The sequence below is a fragment of the Pistacia vera genome, unplaced genomic scaffold (genome assembly GCF_008641045.1).
Source record: "Pistacia vera cultivar Batoury unplaced genomic scaffold, PisVer_v2 Contig237, whole genome shotgun sequence".
Lineage (NCBI taxonomy): Eukaryota > Viridiplantae > Streptophyta > Magnoliopsida > Sapindales > Anacardiaceae > Pistacia > Pistacia vera.
The window spans coordinates 355,519-365,985 of NW_022196043.1; the positions used below are offsets into that span (position 1 = coordinate 355,519).

The 10,467-nt window shown below is 37.8% G+C and overlaps 1 protein-coding gene across 1 annotated transcript; it reads right to left on the reverse strand.

Annotated features, from left to right (window-relative positions):
• Nucleotides 1–5,247: 5,247 nt before the first annotated feature.
• LOC116131677 lies at nt 5,248–5,960 on the reverse strand. The gene is made up of 2 exons (XM_031417345.1): nt 5,950–5,960; nt 5,248–5,780 (listed from the first exon to the last, which is right to left on the reverse strand). The coding sequence occupies exon 2, from the start codon at nt 5,758–5,760 to the stop codon at nt 5,248–5,250; it is 513 nt and encodes a 170-aa protein (XP_031273205.1). The 5' UTR covers nt 5,761–5,780; nt 5,950–5,960.
• Nucleotides 5,961–10,467: the final 4,507 nt, after the last annotated feature.

The window sequence follows — 10,467 nt, forward strand, 5'->3', positions numbered from 1 at the left end:
TGGTTTTGAGTAGTGGAGATTGCCCCCTTATAAGAAGGTAGGCCTTTATTTATATAACAGTTGTAAGATCTTCAAATCCTAGTAGGACTTTGAGTCCATAATGGTAGAAGCTTAGTGAATAGGAAAGACTAGATTTACTTGCCTTTTAAGGAGTAAGAGTGTTAATTCACATAAAACTTGGGATCTTAGGTGAATTAGGATAAAGATAGAAAAGAAAGTAGATGTATTAGGGTTTAAATAAGACTCTGGATCCTTAGTAGATATCATGAGCCAATGGACCTAGGTGGGTTAATGATGAGGCCCAATTTGGATGGTCTAACCCGTGGGGGATTAGGTTAGCACATTGGGCTAGCACGTGAAGTGGATCTTATCGTGGGCCTAGCCAGGATTGAGCCATGGTCTTGAGCCATGTTGTAGATGTTACACGCTTGGGCCTAATAATGCCCAAGATGATTTTTTGCCCATATAGTTAGCCCCCACTCTCTAGTTATAGGGTATTTAGCTTAGAGTGCAGATTTAGTCGAATGAGTGTGGACTGAGTGGGTCAGTGCTAGCAACTTGCCAGGTCGGATTGACCGTTATTCGAAATGTTATGTTACAAGTTCATCTTGTCATTTGAGGTGGTAGGCCTCGACTCGATATGCAAAACTTAGTGAAGATGAAGCTTACTTGGCCAACTAGAGTCGAGGGGAGTATAGAGGCGTGCTCAACCAACCTGAATTAGGAGGAGTCTGTTTGACCAATCGGAGTTGGGAGATGAATAAAAGTTCACTCGACCAATCTACGTCAAGAGGAACGTGAAATTTCGCTCAACCAACCTGAGTTGGGAGGATGAGTATCTTCGAGAGTATGTTGTTCCTTCTATAAGAGTAAGAATGTGTAAATCATAGCCCTCTAGAGTCAAGTTCGTTCGACTTGGTTCGTCGGATTTGGGTGAAGTTTTATGGAGTCACTTCAATATGGTGATATGTACCTCCCATTAATTTGGCTTGACTCCTGTTGATGAATGGACAGTGCTGGTCGAGCAAGAAGTTCGCCAGTGATTAATACTTGTCAATTGTTATATGTACCACTCCACTCCACTCAGCTTTGCTCATGCTGGTAACTAAGCAGTGTATGCTGAGTCATAAGGTGTGGCATGGGGGTCGAGTCCATCATGGGGGGTTATTTGTGTGTTTTGGTTTCCATTCATCCTTTTATGATGAGTCAACCTGAGTGTGACAGCTTGGGTGCTTCGACCTACATGGATGGTGAGTGGGGTGCTTTGGTCTCCATTCATCCCTTCAGGATGAGTCAATCCGAGAGTGACAGTTCGAGTGCTTCGGTCGGCATGGATGGTGAGTGGGGTGCTTTGGAATCCATTCATCCCTTCAGGATGAGTCAACTTGGGTAGCAAGGAGTTAAGGTGGCTTGGGGATGAGCCGAGCCAAGTGGAGGAGAGCAAAGCGAAGAGGAGCTAAGTGGGAAAGAGTTACTCTTTTGAAGAGTGAAAGAAGAGCCAAATGGGGAGGAGTCAAATGACTCCATGAGCCAATAGGCTTAGGCCTAGGTGGGCTAATAATGAGGCCCAATTTGGATGGTGCAACCAGTGAGGGATTAGGTTAGCACATTGGGCTAGCATGTGACGTGGATCTTATCGTGAGCCTAACCAAGATTGAGCCATGGACTTGAGCCATGTTGTAGATGTTACGTGCTTGGGCTTGATAAGGCCCAAGACGATTTTTTGCCCATACGCTTCAATTCTTCACCCTTCAGCTGCTCCATGATCACTAGTCCACCCCCGATTCAGCAAGGTAATTCCCATATTTAGCCCATTTCTTCTTTTAATTCATTTGTTATGGGTGCTGTGATGTTTTTGTGTATAATGTTTTAAATCCAACATTGTTTCGTTTGACCCATGTGCTAATGCTATGAATGGTATCTTAGAACTAAAGTTGGGTATTTTCGTTCTTTTTGTGTTATTTTGTCTTTCCTTTGGGAAAGTTGTTGCTGCACTGGCTGAACATTGTTTCGTTTGACCCATGTCTATCCATCATTTGATTTTTGCAAGGATTACCCATATATAATGTTCTGCACCATACTTCTTATGTTTCCCACCCAGCTCTATATTATACATGTCTATAATGTCCCAAGAAAGTATAACTCAAATTTTCGTGTTTTGATTCGTTTTGTGATGCATGATTTGTGAGTGATAACCATGAATGAGTGTTATCGGTTACCAGAACAAAGTAGAGCATAAGTAATACATTAATTAGAAGAATAACTACGTGAAAATTGGTTGTGCATTATGTTGAGTTTGTTGGTATTTCATTTTGAATTGAATCCTGTGTCGTAGTTATGGCTATAATTGGGTCTTTGCAAAATAATGAAACTTGGGTATTGAGTAAGTACACGTTTGAATTCATAATGTCTAGTATCATTTGTCAATTTAACCAATAATTTTCCTACAACAATAACATAATTAATCTATACAACCTGGAAAGTTTCACCAAAGTAACAAAATTGTTTCTTTTTCTGCTTCTAATAGTTTAACATAGCTGATCATTATTTTACTCCTCATTTAGTAGCATACAACCTGAGCAGACAGTTAGAGACATCTGAAAATAGAGAATTGGAAAGATTCATATCTGATTTGAGTCTTGAGATATGAATTTTGAAGTCATAGGCCTTTTAAGATGGTTGAAGAAGACTTTTTTTTAGTTGAGAGACAATTGCAATTTGCAAACGTTTTTACTTTTTTTTTCTGCCAATGTTTTTGTTAATCAGTAATTGATAATTGAATGATTTATCTCTTTATTTCATATTATGGATTTAGTATTTTAAAATGGATAATTTTACCTATGTACTTCAAGATACTCACAGAAAGAATACAACAAGAATATATATATATATATACAGTAAAATCTCTTTATAGTCATAATGTTGAGATCAAACTAATTTATTACTATAAGGAGGTTATAACTTAATAGAGGTGTAGTTACAAAAAAAACTATTTTGATTTTTTATTTTATAATTCATGTTTTAGTAGTATGTATTAGAACTTTAATTAATTGTTTTAGTAGTATTAGGATTTCTTATTTAATTTTAATATTACTTGTTTCTTATTTTATAATTTATGTTTTGGTAGTATTAGGATTTCAATTCATATTTTGGTAGTATTAGGATTTCAATTCATTGTTTTGGTAGTATTAGGATTTCAATTCATTGTTTTGGTAGTATTAGGATTTCCTATTTACTTTTAATATTACTTGATTTCCTATTTTAAAATTCATGTTTTGGTAGTACTAGGATTTCAATTCATGTTTTAGTATTAGTAGGATTTCAATTCACTGTTTTAGTAGTAGTATTAGGATTTCTTATTTACTTATCCTAGTAGAATTATGATTAGCTTGCTATAAATAGGGTTGTTATGTTTCAACTTATTCAATCAAGTTTTCAATAAAATCTAACACCAATTCAAGTGATACCTTTCTTCTTCCTCTAGCAAATCAATCATGCCACCCAAAGTTAATACACGAACTCAATTGACCGAAAGTATTCGTGTTGAATTGTGCAAAAATGAAAGAATCAAACCCTAGTTGGAAGCAGAAAGATCTTGTGAAGTGGTTAGAAGATACTCATGATCTTAAGGTATCACAAGCAGCAATATCTAAGACACTCAAACAATCAGCTGACCTCCTTCAAGAAGAAGGATTATTGAACCCAAACACAAAACGTTCAAAGATGGTAAAGTATCCAGCAATGGAGTCTGCCCTCTATGAATGGTTTGTATGCCATCAAAAGCATGTAAATATGAATGGTGAATTGTTAAAAGAGAAGGGAAATATTTTTCTAAGGAACTCTATCCGAAAGCTACCTCGTTTGAATTTTCAAATGGATGGTTGGAAAAGTTCAAGCAACGACATGCAATTCATTCCTTTCGTCATTTTGGGGAAAGTGGTTCAATTAATATGGAGAAAATTGAAGCTAGTTTGCCATCAATAAGAGAGGAATTAGACAAATGGGCTTGGAAGGACATTTATAATATGGATGAAACTGGCTTATTTTATCGAATGCAAGTCGATAACTCTCTTGCAACAAAGTAGTTGGAGGGTCGAAAGCAAAACAAAGAGAGGATTACAATTGCTATTTGTTGTAATGGCGATGGCGATGGCTCTGACAAACTTCCGTTTTGGGGCATCGGTAAGTTTCTTAATCCAAGATGCTTTAATAATGTTAACCGTGATAATCTCAATTGCAAGTATCAAGCAAATTCAAATGCATGGATGACATCTTTGTTTTTTATGGAATGGCTTAAGTGGTTTGATAGCCGTTTGGATAGGAATGTCTTGCTTATATTGGATAATTGTACCGCACATGGAAAAAAGGAGAATCTCCCCCCACTTCATCACACAACTGTTCTGTTCCTACCACCAACTAGCACTTCCAAAATCCAACCATGTGATGCAGGCATTATTAGAAATTTCAAAGGTTATTATCGGCAGCGCTTTAATCGCTTACTTTTGAAACGGATAGAAGATCATGTATTGGAACCAGAAAAGATAAGTATCCTTGATGGAATTGTAAATGTAGTTACTACCTGGTCAATTGATGTGAAGCCACAAATAATTATCAATTGTTTTAAGCCCTGCAAAATTAGGGCCCCCAATGTCAATGAATTGCAAGTTACAAATGAAATGGATGAGGAGACTAGAAGAGTCATTGTAGAATTGAGTGATTAGATTCGACAACTTCACTACACTAATCGAATGGATATTAATGTCTTCCTTGATCATCCAAATAAGAACAAGTCGTATATGCTTTAACTGAAGAAGAAATCATTGCTGCAATTAGACAAGAAGAGAAAGGAAATAATCTTGAGGATGATAGTATGGAAATGCAAAAAGTTTCATGCCATGAAGCTCTAAACATGCTTGAGAAGCTAGAAATATTTTAGCTTTAACAAGAAGGTGTCCATCCTAGCGAGTTATTACATACCCGCAAGTTAGAAGATTTGGTAACAACTCTCAAGCATAAATCATTGTCCCAAACAACTTTAGATAAATATTTTATTTCATCATAAACCTTTAATGTAACATAGCATATATTTTTTTTTTTTGCAATATACAAATAATTATTATTATGTGGAGGCAACTTTCCTTAAGACGGGAATTAAAAAAATTATAACTTATTACAATNAATAAAAAATACACAAGCAATGTTGTTTTCAGTCATTTTTTCCTCTAAACTCTCTAGATTTTCATGAGCTCACAAACACAGCACAAAACCCAATTCCATTTTTAAAACAACGAACACGAACACCAAGACACAACAGACATCAAAAAATACAAAGCATAAGAAGGGAGACGAAAAACAAAAACCTTTCACAAGTTCCTCTTCATACTGATTTGTTGCAGACTCATCACCCCTCATAGCAGCATCAACGCCATTTCTCTCTTCCTCCCAATCACTCTCAAAATCCAAATCAGTTTCTTCCATTTCCTCCTCCTCCTCCTCATCACTATCACTCCCATTATCAGGCTCCTCCCAAACCCCCATTTGAGTCTGCAAGGAAGAAACTTGGTTTGACCCCACGACAAAAGTTCTTACCTTCGTCAAAATTTCCCCACGCACAGTCAACCCGACACTTCCTTTTCTTAAACTCCCCGAAACCTTGCACATATTGGTCCCAAAGAAGCAAAAACTTGGAGCAGGCACAGTAACAGCAACAACACCAGATAACCCATGTGAAAAACACTTCTTTACAGCTAAAGTTTCCATCTTCACTCCTTACTCTTCACCTGTTCAATACAAAATAACTTATTTCATTTCATTAAACTCAACTTGACTCCAACAATTTCCCTTTAAAAAAAGACACTTTAGATAGAAATTACAAAGCACATAAAAGAGTCAAAACTGAAGCACCCAACAAGCGAAAAAAGTGAGAAACAACAAGAGATAGACTCTTACCAGTTGTGAAGCAGTTAGCTTTTGTTATGTTATGTTCTAGCAAACACTCAAGTTAAGTTTCAGGATTGAAGAAGGAAGTAGTTTTGTAATGAGTTATGCTAAATGCCCCCACTTATCTGCTGAATAGCCTCACGGATTGAGTGGGCTTGGGCTTGGGCTTGGGCTGACTTTCTCTAGAGATTCCTCCACCTATGATAAATTTTTATTTATCATACTTTTCCTGAAAGCTGCAAAGGAAATTTTGCTTTATATTTTGATTTTGATTTTGATTATGTGACTTTTGAATAAATTATATAGTTTTACTTTAGATTCAATTCTTGATAGAATTTGAGGTGGGCTGACTCCTCATCTAATAAGACCTTGTTAAATGAGAGGATTACCCCCTTATATAAACCAGTAGGCTTGAACGTGCCTAATCGATGTGAGACTCCAACATTCCCCCTCATAGTCAAGCCTATATGTTGGATCATGTCTATTGATAGAAATAATTACCGACTCTAATTCCTCACCCACTTGTCAAACACTCAACTCAACTGAACCTAAGTTTTGATACCATGATAAAATTTAAGGTGGGTCTAACATCTCACCCAATAAGGTCTTATTGAATTAGAAAATTACCCTCTCATAAACCAATAAACTTGAACGTGTCTAGTCGACTCCAACCTATTTTTTAAATACTATAAAAGGTGTCTCTTAACTCAAAAGGAAAAAAATTTAGAATGAAAAATTGGTAATCTTTTATACTGAAAGTAATAGAAAGCAAAGAGGCCTTGACTGCCATTGATTTTGTTGGGAAGGAGATCAACTTGCCTAAATACCTTATACCACTTGACTTGCAACTTGACTTTGGGCAGGAATCATAACAACCTTTTGTAGTTTCAGTTTGTTGGAAAGTAGCAGTCACTAACAATCCATAATCTAGCATTCGTTTGTTGTTTGAGTGCAGCTTGCATTCTCAATATCTTCCTTCAAGCCAACTCAAACAAGAATCAACAAAGTTTTGGATTTTCATCGTTACCTTTTGTTAATAGAGTATCATCGTCCCTCCACCAATGTTGGACTCAAAAGGTTGATCTGAACTGATTTGACTTGAAAAATATTGCTGCTATGAAATCAAATTTCTTCGCTATTATTATCAACGTGCTTCGATTCAAGTTTTGGATGACCCTCCTTATCGTCCCTCAGACAGAACTTGGATGGAGTAGTAGAAGAAGTGGGGAGAACAGTGAGTTTCATGAAGCAAATGAAACTTGGGACCCGAGAGTGGCTTGGTGAGGATATCAGCTGTTTGAAACTCACAGGAGACATATTGGACAACCAATCGTTTTGAGGTGACCATTTCATGCACAAAGTGGACATCGATTTCAATATGTTTTGTGCGAGCATGAAACACCAGATTAGAGGCTAGGGCAGTAGCGCTAGTGTTGTCACACCAAAGGATTGGTGATGAAGATAAGGAAATGCATAACTCCTGAAAAAGGTTTTGCATCCATGCCATCTCAGTGGAGGCTTGAGCAAGAGCACGATACTCAGCCTCGGTGGAAGACAAGGCGACACCATGTTGTTTCTTTGAGCTCCATTGGACTAAATTTGGTCTAAGATAGATGCAATAGCCACTTGTGGAGCGACGATCAACGAGGTTACTTGCCCAGTCCACATCGACATAGCCTTCAAGTTTCAGATTGCCACCAGAGTGCAAGTATAAACCATAGTCAGATGTACCCTGAATATACCAAAGAATATGCTTACATGCTTGCCAGTGGTTGATAGAGGGAGCCTTGAGAAACTGGCTGAGCTTATTTACGATAGAGGATAGATCGGGTCTGGTCAGGGTAAGGTATTGAAAAGCACCAATTGTGCTTCGATATACAGATAGCTGATCAAAGAAATGGCTATCTTCTATGCTAAGCTTGAAGCCGACAACTAGGGGAGTGACACATGGATTGCAGTTCTACATTTGAGTTCTTAACAACAAATCATGCGCATATTTCCGCTAATTGAGTTGTAGGCCATGGTCTGTACGAACAACTTCAATACCTAGGAAGTAGTGCAAATCACCAAGATATTTTAAGGAAAAGGTATGGTTTAAATCAATGACTAGACATTGAATCAAATGGCTATCAGGTCTAGTGATGACTACATCATCAACGTAAACCAACATGTAAATTGGTACTGGTCCATGTGTATAATAAAGTAGGCTGGTGTCAAAGGTAGGATTCTTGAATCCCTAGTCTGTAAGAGCTCCTTTGAGTTTATCAAACCAGGCCCTAAAGGCCTGTTTCAGACCATAGAGGGCCTTGTTGAGTTTGCAAACATGTTGAGGAAACTCAGAATTGATGAATCCTTCAGGTTGAGCCATGTAGACATTTTCGGCCAGGTCTCCATTTAAGAAGGCGTTATTGACATCAATTTGCTTGAGTTGCCAGCCATGAGTAACTGCTAAGGAAAGAATAATGTGGATAGTAGATGCTTTGATAATAGGGGAGAAAGTCTCTAGATAATCCAACCCGGGTGTTTGATGAAAGCCTTTAGCCACAAGTCTGGCATTGTACCTCTGTAGACTCCCATCAGCATTGTATTTTACATGGAAGACCCACTTATTTCCAATAACGTTCATATCATCGAAGTATGGGACTAGAGACCATGTGTTGTTGGTTAAAAGAGCATTGTATTCATCAACCATTGCTTGGTGCCAATTTGAATCTTGTAGGGCTATTGAAGTGGAAACATGTTCTGGAGAGGAAAAAGGTAGAGAAGAGGCTATCAACATAGCTGCCTTTGCCTGAGTAATCATAGGATGGTGATTCTGAATTGGAGGATCAGTAGTATTAGTAGGTATCTGCAAGTCTACATATAAGGGAATGCCGAGATAATATGTACTGGAGGAAATAGTTTGAGGAGACTGAATGCTATAAGAGGATTGTTGAGACTAAGGCATGGCAGTAGCAGAAAAGAGTGGTGATCCTGGAGTAATCGTGACTGATGGTGTAGAGGAGTTGTCTGATGCACTATTATGAGCATTAGGAAGGGATGATGGAATGGTCCAAGAGGGGAGTTGTGTTAGTTGATGGGATGAAGTTGAGTTGGTAGAGGTGAGATAAAAACCATTTGCAAAAAGAAAGGCTTCTTCATCAAACTTGACAGTTTGGGCTGTGTAAACTTTGCTGGATTTGTTCAAACAGAGGTGCCCTTTATGATGGGAGTTGTACCCAAGGAATACATACTGCTCACTGTGGAATGAAAACTTGTGTTTTTGTAAGGCCTTATGAAGGGATAGCATAGACATCCGAAGGTGCGTAATGACGCATAGCGTGGCAATTTATGAAACAGTCTCTCAAAGGGAGACTGATGATTTACAATAGTTTATGGCAGTCTATTGATGAGATAAACGACTCTATGAAACGCAAACCACTAGAAGGAGAGTGGCATAAAAGCCTGAGCTAGGAGGGCCAAACCAATCTCAGTGACATGCCTATGTTTGCGCTCTATCTTGCCATTTTGTTGATGTACATGGGGACATGGATGTCTGAAGTGAATTCCATGAGACGAAAAGTAAGAGAGCAATGGTCGAAATTCTCCACCCTAATCAGATTGAAAGCTTCTGAAAGCTTCTGATTTTGGTGTCAAATTGTTTCTCAACAAGCTGATGAAATTGTTGAACAGCTAAGCTGACTTTTGATTTGTATTTTAATGGATAAATCCATGAATATCTAGTGAAGTCATCCACTAGCAGTAGATAATACTTAAATCCTATGGAGGAAACTATGGGTGTAGGCCCTATACATCGGCAAAGATTACTTCAAAGGGCGCTGAAGAAGCAGTTGTGGAAGAGGGAAAGGATAGATACAGGCTTCACATAGATCAATTTTATTGCTTTCAGAGATAGGTACATGTAAATGATTCATAACAGATTTTAACACAGCTACATTAGGATTACCCAAATGCCAATGCCATAACAACATAATTTTATTTGATGTTGACTGATTTTGAACATGTATAGAGCTTACAAGTGGACTGCTCATTATTCATTATTGATTCTTTAGATGATGCAAGGAAGGACCTCATTGGAGAACTTTGAAGCTTTCATCTGGAATCAGTGGTTGCAGGTGATGATGCGTGGATAGGAATGGCTAACTTATAAAGACCATTTTGAAGAAATCTATGGAGTAGAATTTCTTAAGATGCCTTATCCTTTACAACACAAACATCAGCTGAGAATTCTACCAAGACATTATTATCTCTAGTAATCTTAGAGATGCTAAGTAGATTCTTTGCCACATTAGGTACATAGAGAATATTTTGAGATATAAAGATTTATTTCTTGATGTGGGAGATAGAGTAATCAAACCTATATGAGATATGGACAAATTTTTCCCATTGCCGACTTGTAGCTATTCTGCTCCAGAGTAATCGGTTTTGAATGAGAGATTTTGTGGATCAGTAGTGATGTGATGTGTGGCTCCAGAATCAATGTACCAGCTAGGATTTGTCACAGTGGTTGGGGAGGCAATGTTCTGC

What these genes read in the sequence shown, in the direction of transcription:
- LOC116131677 (XM_031417345.1), bottom strand. Translation starts at nt 5,760, where the DNA reads ATGGAAACTTTAGCTGTAAAGAAGTGTTTTTCACATGGGTTATCTGGT.